At 37.9% G+C, this 14,524-nt stretch overlaps 1 protein-coding gene and 1 pseudogene across 3 annotated transcripts in view; one reads left to right on the forward strand and one right to left on the reverse strand.

Annotated features, from left to right (window-relative positions):
- Positions 1-1,364: 1,364 nt before the first annotated feature.
- LOC112134502 (U6atac minor spliceosomal RNA) lies at positions 1,365-1,509 on the forward strand (annotated as a pseudogene).
- A 123-nt stretch (positions 1,510-1,632) lies between these two features.
- Positions 1,633-14,524, reverse strand: part of TPK1 (thiamin pyrophosphokinase 1) — a 386,905-nt gene continuing 374,013 nt past the window's right edge. For all 3 annotated transcript variants that reach the window (XM_024250411.3, XM_054559955.2, XM_054559957.2), the window contains one exon: positions 1,633-3,396. In XM_024250411.3, the coding sequence (XP_024106179.1) occupies positions 3,278-3,396 (119 nt within the window). In that variant the 3' untranslated portion in view covers positions 1,633-3,277. The remainder of the gene's footprint in view (positions 3,397-14,524) is intronic.

The following is a 14,524-nucleotide window of genomic DNA, read 5'->3' on the forward strand; positions in this document are numbered from 1 at the left end:
TTTCTGGGTGTTTTTCAATTGAGAATAAAATTACTGGAGTACACGCATGTTTTATTCTGTTTGTGTGTGTCTATGGACTGGGTCACAAGGTATACCAGATGTATTTCTAGTGGGCCATGGTAAATATAGTCTGAAAGTCATCATTTTGACCATACCCCTCTCATAATCACAGAGCCTTGGAGAAGAGAAGAACAGTTTCTTGCTGCGTACTGACTTGGCACATACCATCAGTCGCAATCATGCCAGATCTATGTGCTGCTTTATTTTCACAGTTCAAGTAAAGCTGTGGAAAAAGTCTGAGCAGCCGTAGTAGGCAAGGTCTGTGCCACATACGGAAGCAGAACGCAAAATGCATTCCACACACATAGAAGCGTGACACAAAAGTTTGAGCATTTACCTGTATGAATGCTCCAGTCTGTGTCCACCGCTTCTTTGCTCTGAGTGATGTTCACCCATGCCCCCCTCTAGCCCCAATTCCTCGAACCACACATATAACTTATTACATGTCATGGTCATGTGTGACTCCAACCAGGTTGCAATAGCTGTAGCCATTTTCAGATTTTCCCTTCTTTCTAAAGAGAAGTGAGATCATAGCATATTTTCACTCATCAGTGATTTAGGTAGACAGATGACATTTGGGGGTGACAATAACTAGATTTGTAAATGCTATAAATCCGACCCATAGAAATAAGAAAGTGACTGGAGTCAGAAGGTGAAGAAGCACCTGTCACTTTCCCAGCAGGGCCCAACCTGCAGTCTCTTATGGCTACAAGCTGGAGGTCAGGATCTGAACTGAACAGGAGTGAGAGAAGAGGGACTTCCTGGGGGGCTCAGATAGTTCACTGGGTGTACCTGAGATCTCACCATCTGCAGACTTGTATTGTTATAAAAATAAGTGGATACTTAACTGCCACGGTGGGGTAGCACATAAAGAGAAAAACACACTTAGGTAGTTTTAAGGAATGGGAAGGGGTGAAATATAGTCATCCCCTGATATCTGCAAGGACTGGTTCCAGGACAACCTCTCCAACCCCCAACCTGCAGATACCAAAATCCGTGGATGGGATACTTAAGTCCCTGATATAAAATGATGTGGTATTTGCATATAACCTATGTACATCCTCCCGTATATGTTACATCATCTTTAGATTACTTAAAATCTCCAATACAATATAAATGCTAAGTAAACAGTTGTTATACTGTATTGTTTAGGAAATGATGACAAGAAAAATGTCTGTATGTGTTCAGTACAGATGCAACCATTCTTTTCTTTACAAATATTTTCAATCCATGATTGATTGACTGAATGTATGGATGTGGAACCCACTGATACGGAGGGCTGACTGTAATAAAACCAGCACCTAGTGCTGTATGAAAGGAGAGAAGGTTAGCACTCCCCTTGACAAGAATGGAAGAGGCCCTCGGGCCTGACAACACACATATGGTTAAAACTAGCACCTAATTCCTCAGTAGCCTGGCAGGAACTGGGAATGGTGGCCTATGTTTTAAGAGAACCCCTTCTTTGGGCCCCCAATGGCTACAGCCTGATAGTCAGGTGGTGGTGTGAGATAAGCTTCAATGCTTTTTTTAATCCCCTGTCCCCCAATATTTACTAAGCTTCAGGAAACTACATTCTTTTTGGATAAGTATCCATTTATTAACACTGGTAACATTTTCAGGGCAAATAGAACATGCATTCTTTGGTAGCAAAATTTTAAAATCATAGATATATTTCTTTTATATATTATGAATATATTTCTAGTAAGGAATATATAACTAGTCTTCAGAAACTGAAGATGGAAACATAGCTAAGCCTCAACTTCCGGTCAAGCAGAAAGTAATGAAAAGTGCCGAAAATGCCACAGTCACGTGGACCACTGCCCCTTAAATGCCACAGTCACGTGGGCCACTGCTCCTTAAATGCCACAGTCACGTGGGCCACTGCTCCTTTCATTCTCTACAGACAACCTGAGTCTCACACTGTCATAGCACCAAGAAGAAAACAGTTACTGTCACTTTTCTTACAGCAACATAGGGATTTGTGTACATAAAACATGTTGGACAGGTTCTCCTTCAATCATGGTTTGTATGTCAACAGTTGGTGTCATAAAACAGAGAAAGGTGGAAAGAAGATAGAAGATGGTCTCTTTACAAAAGAAAGGTGAATACATTTCCATGCACCAGGTTATTTAGGCTAAGTCAGTAATTGTGTGTATTATCAGCCCTATGACTGCTAAGTGTCAATATTTAGAATTTCAGTGTGGGAAAGAACCTCAGACACCATCAGTCCAACTGCTTCCATTTTACAGCTAAGGAAAAGGGTCCGGAAACTTAGGTGAATATCAGACTGGGATGAGAATGCAGGCTTTGGAGTTAGGCTCCTTAGTATATGAAGTTCATGTGTCCCCAAAGACAAACTCATTTTCTGGTAATATGAATATACTTCTGGATGAACCAACAGCTTTTCAGTCTAAGGTATGTCAGAAACGAATTCAATTTTTATGCTTAAGTTTCCTCTGCACAGCTTTTTCCATTTAGGTTGTGATGATGATGAGGACTGTCACCCCCTCTAGACTTTTACATTTTTACTTTTGAATTTGGGGGTTAATGTGTGAGTAGGGCTCCACGGATCATCATTTATCTTTCACATCATTTCTCTTTTCACCTATTGCTTATATAACTACCTATTTTTAAATTTAACAATTAGGTCAATGATTCTTGATTTATTTAAAAAAGACAATACCAAAGACAGTAATAAGGTCAGAGTGACCTGGTGCATTTCTAACACCCCAATCTGAAAGGATTTTTTTTTCAGTAAAAGATAATATGTATCATATACAGAAAACTAATACTAAAAGGTACTCAGAGGTAGCCCTTGTTGTTAGACATTTAAGGATGTTCTAGACTCCAAGAGAACCTCAACAGTTTTCTCTGCTTCAAATTAAAAACAATTTTCTAGGATAAATGGAATGATTAATTAACATAAGAAGAATAATCAGTACTGAATTGTGTAGTGAAATGATTCCCATTAGGTTCCAACTGAATATAATGGAGCTTATTTGCTTTCTTAGCATGTATCTTTCCCACTACTATAAAATTGAGATCTGTCATTTATAATGTTACCTGTATTATCTAAACACTAACATCTTTAAACCCAGTGGGCTTCCCCTAGAGAGGTTTAGATTCTTGCAAACCCAGGTGAATCGTTCTTGTTGAGCAATGAACCATTGAGAAATGAGATAAGGCAGAGGCACACTTATGGATGCCAGTCAACAGGTTAGTTTTTGATGGCCATGGTCCAGAGGAGTGGGTGGTCAGTTTCCACAGTCACAACACCAGACCCGTCGTAGGTATTGGAAGTACTGACCAATGTTCCAAAAGCAAGCACATCATTTGCTGTAAGAAAATAAGGTAAAAAAATTAGTAACTATTTTTTTTCTTCCTCCAGTGTAGATTAACTTTGTCACTTACCAAAAAGCAAGTAAGCACACACTTTGATAAAAAATATATAAATGTGGGATAGGTGAAATATATGATGTATGGCTTTAAAATGGGTAATTTCTATAACTTGCTGTAAACATTCTTCCTGGAATTGGTTACTGACCATTTTGGGTTATATATCATTCTCAATATTAAATTTTATTAGAATCTTTTCTTTTTCTTTACTAATTATAAAACCAAAACCTGTATTTGTAATGTGCTACTTCCTTCCTTCCCTGGGTACAATTTTAGTTTCTCTTGATAATTCAGAATTAAAATTTAATATGTTATTACACTCTACAAAATGTAGTTTTAGCTTCAAGTAGAAATGATATGAGACAGATAGAAAATTACCTAAAAAATGCATGTGATTTTGGTCATTGTTTTCTCATAAAGTAAGAAAAGCCTAAGCGAATACAGCTTACAATCTGTAAAATTAATAGAAACTTAAAGGTCAAAGCCGACTTTCCAATGTGTAATCTTGAGCAAGTCACTTAAGCTCAGCTATAAAGTGAGGGCAAGAGATGATAAGATAATCTTTTAAACTACTTATCAAAGTAGAAGGCTTATGAATTAAGATTAGAATTTATATATTTATACATTTCATAAATACATACATATAAATATATTTTTTATTTTCTAACAAGTTAATGCCTAGGCACAGATTGGTAACTTCACCTCTCTTTGCTGATACAGGAGCAATTCACTTCATCAACATGACTCTAAACTCACAATTGTCCTATAAGCATCCCTTGGTAACCAATATTATTTTCTTTACCAAAATTCAGAGAGAAAAATGAACAAATGTTATGGAGCCCAAACTATCAGAGTCAGAAGAGGCCCCTTTTCCTTCAAACAAAACTTATGAAGTTATACACACTGCTTTGGGGGAAATCAATCAATTACAATGCTCACTTCCCACTAGAGGGAGCCTCCCATCTTTCTGAGGAAATCTTGAAAAGGCAATTTAAAAATTCAGGAACGGTACTGCAAGATAATCTATCGTCAGTATTACCAGTTCACACAGCTTATTTATTAAAACTCAAATTATTTTTCATAGTTCTTAATGTTTTTACTAATGCAAACACGAAAGTAAAACTACACCGTAATACAGAGTGAATCTCATGTGAATATTGCCCTGATATGAACTTCAATAAAGGAACCTCTTAACTCTTATATATATATATAATTTTATTATTATTATACTTTAAGTGTTAGGGTACATGTGCACAATGTGCAGGTTAGTTACATATGTATACATGTGCCATGCTGGTGTGCTGCACCCATTAACTCGTCATTTAGCATTAGGTATATCTCCTTAACTCTTCAGTCATTTGGGACTTGGGACTTCTGTGAGATGATGTTTCTGAACACTGGTGATATACACAAAAATATGTATCGATCTAGACACTGTTACATAGTTGGTAGATCAGGGTGGTGATCTTTGAGGGATTCACAGCAAAGTCAATTGAAATCTCCACCTCTCCTGAATAGTGGTCTTGCCTAGAACCTGGGTTCTTACCAAGTAGCTTACTAAGACCTATCCCAGGCCTACGGTTTCAAGGTTTTCCCAATAGCCAAGAGGGAGCGAGTCAGGGAGCACTTCAAACCACTTCACACCACTTCACTGCGAAGGCAATTTAGAGTGCTTCAGCAGGCCTGCCAACTTTAAAGTGGAAACTCCCTCGTGAAGATCCATGCATGCACAACCCACTTGAATTTGACACATACTTTATATAATTTGAGAAACTGGATTAAAATCCTAGTTTTTACTTAGGCCCAAAGAACAGGAGTACAAAATTGTGCTTCAAGTTTATAGCTGCATATAAATTTCTTTCTGATTTTTGAAGCCAGTCTATGGATTTCAGAATTTCAGGGGTAGCTACCCAGATTATACATATTGGGTTTGCTAGGACACTGTTGTAGCCCAATTAATTTTCAAATGGGAAAATAATCAAAGTGGTTGTATTTGGGCATAAGAAGATGCAATGTTTTTTTGGAAGGAAACATTTCTTTGAGTTAAGCAAGGCCACTGTTAGCCATACTTGTAAATTAGGTTTTTATTTTATTTTATAATATTTAAAGTTCCAACAAGACCAGTTATACAGTTACAATTAATTAAAGATAACAATTGGTTTTGATTATCTCTAACTTTATGGAAAGTACAATAAAAATGATAGAAAACTAAGATGAATAAGTTGAGAGACAAAGTCATGAATTTTAATTTACTATGTCATTACAATTATTTTGGAATATATTTTCTTCAAGTCACAGAATCATATTTTTGGACAAAACCTTAGAAAAATAAAAAAATTTTAAGGAAAATATTTGGAATTATGATGAACTTCCTCTACCCCAAATATCTGAAGGCCAATCATGACATAAGTACATGAAACTAGTAAAGAGACAGCTGTGCAGCTGTGTACAGATAGTAGAAAAACAAATTACCTCTTCGTTTCTACCCTAGAGGATTTGTCCAACACTTTAGCAGGCTGAACTATAGAAAATCTGACTTGGATTTTTCCCCCCATTGTTTGCAGAGTAGACTACAGCCAACCATAGTTGCTCAAAGACAATCAGTCATCAGATCAAGTCCCGTTTTTAACAAAAGGCAAAAATAAAAGTTACAGATCTATGTGCAAGCTTATAAGCAACGATATTTTGTGTGATAAACACATTAACATAGATTTTACAATTTTCATCCATTATCTCAGGCTGTTTTATTTCCCAAAGGTAAGGATGAGAATTAGCACTCCGTGTTCTATTGCTTTCAGTGATGTCCTCCTGGCTTTTCTCTAAAGCTGGAAAGACAGGGGACTACAAAGCAAGAGCTGGCAAATCGGTGGAAACCAATTATTCAACTTTTTTCAGTTAGTGGGGCCATTTGTCCCTGGTTTCTTGCCCATCTTTCCTCCACAAGCTACATTAGTGAACTGTGGCTCCTTGGTTGGAGCTGGAAGCGTGAAGGAGTACTCTGCAAGGCCTCAGATGCTTTTGGCACTGACAAGCAACAGTGGGAGGCATTCATTCTCTGTGCACCTGCATGACTTTTCTCATCAGGTGCTTTTATAGAAAAGGCATCTCTCTAGCAAAGAGTATGACTCCATCATGATGAAGTTAATCAGTTAGACCTAGGTTCAAACCCTGGCTCTACCATTCACCAGCTTTACAAACTCAGTTATTTAAACTCTTTGGCCTTGTGTCATCAACAGTAAATACGTAGAAAGTATCTACTTCACAAGGAAGTTGTATGGATTATGTGGCCAATCTTACATATGATACATATTCAAGTAATTTCCATCTTCTTTGCTTTCTCCTGTTATCCTGCCGATAAAACAGATCAGGTTTGTCTTTTAAAATTAACAAAAAGAGAGATGTCATGAGCTGAACAATTAGCAAAGGGCTGAATTCAAGTGATTAGTTTATAGCCAGCTGAAAAGTAGAATGAGGTACACTTGTAACTTTTCCAGGCTAGCTTTTGTGAAATACTTAACATCATTTCAGGTGATTCCTTGGCCTGCATATATGTATGCATTTATTTAATAGATATTAAAGCCTCATTCTGTGCCAGGCACTAGGGTTTAAGGATGAGTATCTCTGCCCTCACTAAAATGAGGACTCACATTTTAGTAAAAGGGAAAGATATACAATCAAACCCAGTAGACAGGAGAGAAGCATGAGGCGGGTGAAGGAGGGCAGAGGTGCCTTCCTGGCAGCCAAGATGGGTTGTGTATTCAAGAGGGAGGTGAAGCCTTTGACAGTGGGGGGGCTACTGGCATCCCTAGAGGCCTGCCCGCTGGCCTGGCTTCCCAAGAATCTGTAGATCAACGCTGGTTCTTTTGTAAAAATAAATAAATTATTTAAAAAGGCAATGGAAACATTTCTAAAATCAATAAATCCTGAGGGCAAAATAGAGTGAACTAGCTTTGCCTGGGAGGTGCTATTTGAGATGGGCATAATCCTCGTTCATTCAAGACGTGATCTGAGTCCTTACAGTACACCAGGCACTCAAGGCATAGCCGGGTTTTATCTTCCATTTAGAGATGAGGAAAATGAAGCTCAGAGAGGCTAAAATCACAGGCTATGATGATAATAAAAGTTGTCAGACACTAACAAGTTAGCAAGGGAGGTTAAGGCGATTCTTTGAAGAGCTCTAAAGAAGAGAACTGTTGCTGGTCTGTTCTCCTGAAGTACAGAGCTGTCTTTTGGCAGCCTGATGGAGACTTAAGGAGATGCATTAGTGACAGCCTAAAAATCACTCTAAGACTTAATGAATACTTTACATCTCATATAGACAAATGCTTAATGAACCCATTATGATGAATCTTAAGGCTCCCTACCATTCTGGAACATTAGGTTAAGTTCTGAGAGTTAAGTTAGACATATTAGACATCACTAACTATTTAAGACATAATGAGACCACTGTCTACACTCACCATTTACTCTCCGAGGACTCTTAGCCTATTTGGAGAAATGGAAACACATTAAGAAAATATGACTCAGATTTCATTACCAGGAAAAGAAAACTATACTGTCTGTAACATCAGTTCACTATTATAGGTCTTTACAATTTTAATTTTTGACAAATATATTTTTAAAAAAGGTCTTTTATGTACATACATGAGGCAAAAGATATTTTAAAAATTGCTAATTTATACTGTAAAATATGAATTCTGGGTAGCATTATTAGTGAATTTGTTTCCTATAAAATGGCATTTATACTTATGGTTGCTCTTGAAAATTTTCAAAAATAAAATCAATATGTTGTGTTTTCACTTTCTTGAAGCCAAAAACTCAAAGTAGTCCTAATGTAAAGCTGTGGAGTATATGCCTTTTGTGTACTTATATTTCTATTAGAATCTTAGGAAATACAAGTTTGAGACCATCTATAAAATAAATACATTTATTTATCTCAGCACTGCCAAATAAAAATAAGTGATCCACAAATCTAAATTTTCCAATAGCCACCTTAAAAAAGTAAAAATAGGAAAAATGTTAATATCTTTTTTATTTAGCCCAATATATCCAAAATCATTTTAACATCATCAATATATAAAATTTGAGGTCTTTTACATTCCTTTCTCACACTAAGTCTCTGAAATCCATTTACAGCATGTCTCAACTTGGACAAGGCTCATTTTAAGTATTCAATGGCCATACGTAGCTAGTGGTTACTATATAGATTGAACAGTGCAGTTCTAGGTTGTTGAAGCAGGAACTATATTTATGATTCAATTATCTGCTTTTTTCAGAGGAACATTATTTTTTGGTTTGATTACACAGATACTAATTTTCATTTCATATGTAGATATGCAGTCACAGAGTCCAAGGTTATAAAGAGAACATTAAATTCAAAGTGAGCATATAAAATCATTTCGAGTGATTTAAACTTATGATGTGAGTGGATCAACAAACACTTAAATACTTAACGTGTGCTCAGCAGCAAGACAGACTCAGTGCTCTGCCCTTCAACTTGAAGGCTGAGAACTATCTAGCAGGAACTGTAGAAAGGACAACCAAAAATCCAAAATCCAAGCAAACCTAATGTAAAATTACGAAGAGAATATATACTACATTTTATAAGGTATAGAATAAATAGATGCTTACTTGGACATGTGTCAAATAATCTTCCTTTTTTTGAAGGGGGGAAGGAGTTATTTATTTTTATTTTATTTTATTTGTTCATTTATTTCCATAGGCTTTTGGGGAACAGGTGGTGTTTGGTTGCTTGAGTAAGTTCTTTAGTGGTGATCTGTGAGATTTTGGTGTACCCATCACCCAAGCAGTGTACACTGTACCCAATTTGTAGTATTTTATCCCTCACTCAGCTCCTACCCTTTCCCCCAAGACCCTCAAGTCCCCAAAGTCAACTGTATCATTCTTATGCATTTGTATCCTCATAGCATGGCTCCCACTTATAAGTGAGAACGTATGATGTTCGGTTTTCCATTTCTGAGTTATTTCACTTAGAATAATGATCTCCAATTCCACTACTGGTATCTACTCAGAGGAAAAGAAGTCATTATATAAAAAAGATACTTATAATCTTCTAATTGTACTTGCAAATAATCTTCTAATTTTTCTTCTAATAATTGCAAATGATCTTCTAATTGTACTCCTCTCTCCCAATTACTATCTTCTCTTCCCACTCCTCTAACCCTTGTGAAAGAATAACTGGCAGACCCTAATTGCCTATAATGAAATGTTCAAAACAAAGCAAACACATTCCCTCTTCTTGGCCCAAACATCCTGGCATGGCACTTAAGGCCCTTTGTCATCTGGCTACTTCCTACCTGCTTGCCAGCCATTCTCTGCTACTTGCTATTCCTTGAATAGATCAGGAATTTCCTGCTTCTATGAAAATTTTTGACGTGTTCCCTCCAAGAACAAATTGACTTTTCTCTGCATATTTTATCCTCAAGTCTAAACTCAATGTCACTTTCTACCCTGTACCGCTCTTTGATTTTCCAACTGCTGCAGGCTAAATTAAAAATTCTCTTTTCTATTTACAAATGACTTGATTGCTTCCCTGGAACACACTTTGTATTTAAAGCTGACTATTTAGATGCCTTGTCTCAAGCATGCAAAGTACAGAGTGAGCTTGAAACATCTTGCTCCAGAAAGCAAGAGGGTGCTCAAAAATAGATGTAGACCTGTGAAAAGGACACAACGACTGGAACTAATTTGGGGCATTAGAAAAGAATCCTGAGAGAGAGAGAGAGGCATTATAATATATTGAATAATGAACTGCCAAAAACAGGTGGAGAGAAGAAAACCTATTCTTTACAGAAGAATGCCAATTACTAAAGGAAGGAATGGCAGAATTAGAGAATTACAAAGGCACCATTTGCAGCCACCAGTGTAATAACTAGTTTAGGCAAGAACCACCAATGGATGAATGCTAAAACTACTGGATAAAATGTGGAGAAGAAGGATAGCACCCAGTTCCAAAGCAGTACTCCACGTATTGCTTTTAATTTCAAAAGAAAAAAAGGTAGCAGAGAGATCTCATGAGTCTGATCTTAGCTAAATGATCAACCTTAGCATCACCAGTAAAAGGCCATACTGACATCATGTGCCTCCTGCTATGATGCTAGGGATGAATACAACATCACCCATTCATACTTTTGGCCAAAAATGCCTGATCTGAATTGAATCATGGGGAAATCATAGACAAATGCAGAATGGGGGCAGATGACAGGTTAGTGGGCCTGAACTCTTAAAAGCTGTTAGTGTCATGAAAGACCAAAAAAGTGAAGGGGCTTTTCTAGATTAAAACAGACTAAACAGATATGACAACTAAATACAATGCATGTTTTTTTAGTAGACTCCAGATTTTAGAAAGTTATAAAGAGCACTACTGGGACACTTGGGGAGTAAGAATATGGACTGTACACTATTATTCCATCAATGTTACATTTTAGGAGTAGATAATAGCACTGTAGTTATGCAGGAGAATTACCTTGTTCCTAGGAGATACAAGCTGAAGAATTTCAGGTGTTTATTATGTCTTCAACTTATTTTCAAATAGTTCAGAACGTAATGCACATACACTGATACTCACATATTATATTGTTTGGAGATTTGTCCCTGCCCAAATCTCATGTTGGATTGTAATCTCCGACGCTGGAGGAAGGGCCTGGGGGGAGATGTTTGGGTTATGAAGGTGGATCCCTCGTGGTTTGGTGCTGTCTTTGAGATAGTGAGTTCTCTCAAGATCTGGTCATTTAAAAGTGCATGGCACCTTCCCCACAATCTCTCTCTTGCTCCTGATTTCCCTGTGGGGAGTGCCTGCTCCTGCCTTGCCTTCTGCCATGGGTAAAAGCTTCCCGAGGCCTTCCCAGAAGCAGATGCTGGCACGATGCTTCCTGTACTGCCTGCAGAACCATAAGCCCAATTCAACCTCTTTTCTTTGTAAATTACCCAGTCTCTTAGCAATGCAAGAATGGCCTAGTACACATACAAAGAAATAAATGCAAATGTAGAAAAAAATGTTAGCACTTGGTGAATCTCAGTGAAAGGTATAAAGATTTTGCTGTACTGTCCCTTCAGTTTTTCTGTAGGTTTGAAGTTATTCAATATTAAAATTCCACATTACAATCTGGGGAAAAAATTTGGGAAGAAAGGCTAGCAACTTAGGAAGGGAAGTGTTTCTCTCTTGGTTCACCTTTGGTTTCCCTGAAAGCTGAAGTAATGCCATTGCAAAGCATTAAGAAATGTTTATTGATTTAAAGTGCATCAAAATAAATCCAAGTTGAAAAAAAAATTGTGCCAAATTCAGGAAGAAATTATCTAGTCTATGATATATCTGCATTGCAGCTTCTTGGAAAAGTATAGAGAGAGATGCTGAGCACACAGACTGTGTGTGGTGAGGACCCTTCCTTTGTCAACTCATTGAAGCTCACCAAGGACAGCCTTTACTTCCACTCATTGAGGCAGGAGGCCCTGGAAATTAACGTGCAGTGTCTACCAGAACTTCTTAGTGCTTGTGAAAATGGTAAGAGCGAGACTTATTGTTATGCATGTCTCTGATAACAAGCCATCAGCTGTGCTTTCTTTTTGGGCCTTATCTCTCAAAACCCTGATCTGCTAAGACTCTTCCCAAGGTGAACACTCATCACCTCCCTCTCCTGACAACTAATCCTTCCTTGAACTCAAATGTCCAAGGAAGGGCTATTATAATTCTATTTGAAACTGGCTGCATTTATCTTCATCTCTCTCGGAAGTCACATTTCCCTTGCCCTTGGATGAGGGCTGGAAAGCATTAGAAGGTTTCTGATGTTCAATTATTCTTCATTCTCCACATTTTCTGTGTTATGACTCAGCCTGTTGATCGAAAAACAATTAGGCCAGGAAAATGCTGCTGCTTGGAGGAATCAAAACTAATTATGCCAGTTAGAAAATGTTTACAAAGACCATCACTTTCAAACGTTTAGCCCTTTCTAAAATAATCAAAATCATTATTTTTATTTGTTAAAGAGAATTCCCTAATGTATTAAGTCATCAGCATGTTCTACTCATAAAAGGCCCCATGTTCCAGTTAAAGAGCCAATCAGAGCTGCTTTAAGAAAAAAAGAAAAGCTTACTGGGTTTATAAAATAAGAACCAGAGTCCAAATCCACAAAATGTGACCTTTTGCATTAATTATTAGTGGTAAAGTGAATGAACTGTGTAGAACTCTGTGAAAATTTTCAGTATGGGAAATCAGTATCAGATTTAAACGTTTGTTCAAAGGAGAGAAAGGCTGTCCACAAGGCTGTTCTGAACTGATTTATTTTGCTCTGTTGCCTTCAAATCCTGTGTCTTGGTATTGCCTCCTGTGGACACTGGCCTGCCCCAAAACCATCCCACAGGGTGAGAATTATAACCTGCAGATGCCAAAGATGACTGAGTCACAGCCATCCTAATCTGTTGCTGCCCAGCTGTAGAGCAAGGCAAGTCATTTTGTACTGCTGGGCCTCAGTGCCATCCCTGAAAACAGAGAGTTGAACTTTTCACTGTAATATTTTATGACTTTTGTTAAAAGTCCCTCAGGTGACCTCAGCATCCATTTGTAAAATGCCAATAATACTTGTCCCCAGTTATCTCTAATACTGCTGTTGTGAAGATGAATGAGTTAATGTCTGTGAAGAGCTTTGACTTCTCCAGAAAAGTGTTGAAAATGTGTTGTATTATTATCATCATTTCATCTGCACTGAGGAAGCTTTAAAGTGGCATTTGCTTCAATCCTTCAAATGTCAACAGAGATTATTACAGACACATCAAACAAACAGAAATGTCATAGAAAAGTGAAAAAAGAGAGGAACATGTGCGGTAGCATGGTATGATTACTTAACATCAATCTCAAACGTGCAGGTGGTATCTATACAAATAAGCTAAAGAGACATAATCCAGGCCCTTTTAGAATTTACCAGTCAAGAGGGTCTCTGTGAATCTGCTGTGATTCTGGGGGCTGCCGGATTCGCGAATTGTTCACTGCTCAATTGAACTCTTTTAAATTTAATTCAGCTGAAGTTTTTCTTTTATCAGATGGTGTCAGAAGTGGGATCCAAAATGGAGCTTCTAGCGTCCCCCAGCAGCACTGAGTGAATATGCAAGGTACCTGCAGGACCCACTTGTGTCCACTCATCTGTCAGAGCTGTTGGGGATCATGGGTAAGCTCCCTCTTGGCTCCACTGATTTCTCACAGCCACTGGGGATCATGGGTAAGCTCCCTCTTAGATTTCCGAGTTCCACAGATTTGTGTTTTGAGCTCTCTGAGTTTCTTTGAGCAAATTTATGATCCAAACTAGGTTTGGAGTTGTGACAGAAACTTGACTGGGTCCAGGAATGGATTTGATCTGGGAATTAACTGGCTTGGATCCAGTTAGAGGCCTCTTACATCTGACTGGGTCAGAAAGGAACTGGTAGTAAGCAGTAATATTGCAGAGTTATAAAATTTGGCTTTTGAAAAATCAGATTTTTGTGTTATACCCCTTTGTTTCATTTTTCTTACACTTAGGTAGGAAAAAAAAAATCACTGGCTAAGTTAATCAAGAGAACCTGAGCATAAGGCCAATATTTTAGGTAAAAATGGGATCCTTAGTTTCTGGAAAACCGAGTTCTTTCTGGCTTACACTTTAGGCCTGGGAGGCAGTGAAGTCTTACAGAAACAGCAAAATCTTACTAAAGCTAGCTTACCGTGGAATGTTCCAAATGAACAGCAATGCATTTGAAGTACATTTTAAAAATGAAGGCTCTCAGTAAAGTCCCTTTTGTCTAAGAACGGGTTTGGCACTACAGCATGTCAACTGCTATTCTCTTTGGAATAATCTGCCTTGCACTCTTTGCTGACAACTGTGGGTGACAGGATTAGGCATGTACAGGATCGTGGGACGTGGGGAGCGTTTTCCTCCCTAAAAGGGGAAACTTGAGAGATGATGGGACTACTGGAAACGATCCCTTCGCTACCTAGAAGCAGCCACCTGAACATTTTTTGTGTCCCTGCAATGGGTGGGTTTTTCTCTGGCTTCCCTGATCATTTTGCCTTCCCCACCCTGCCTCA

The sequence above is a fragment of the Pongo abelii genome, chromosome 6 (genome assembly GCF_028885655.2).
Source record: "Pongo abelii isolate AG06213 chromosome 6, NHGRI_mPonAbe1-v2.0_pri, whole genome shotgun sequence".
Taxonomy (NCBI): Eukaryota; Metazoa; Chordata; class Mammalia; order Primates; family Hominidae; genus Pongo; species Pongo abelii.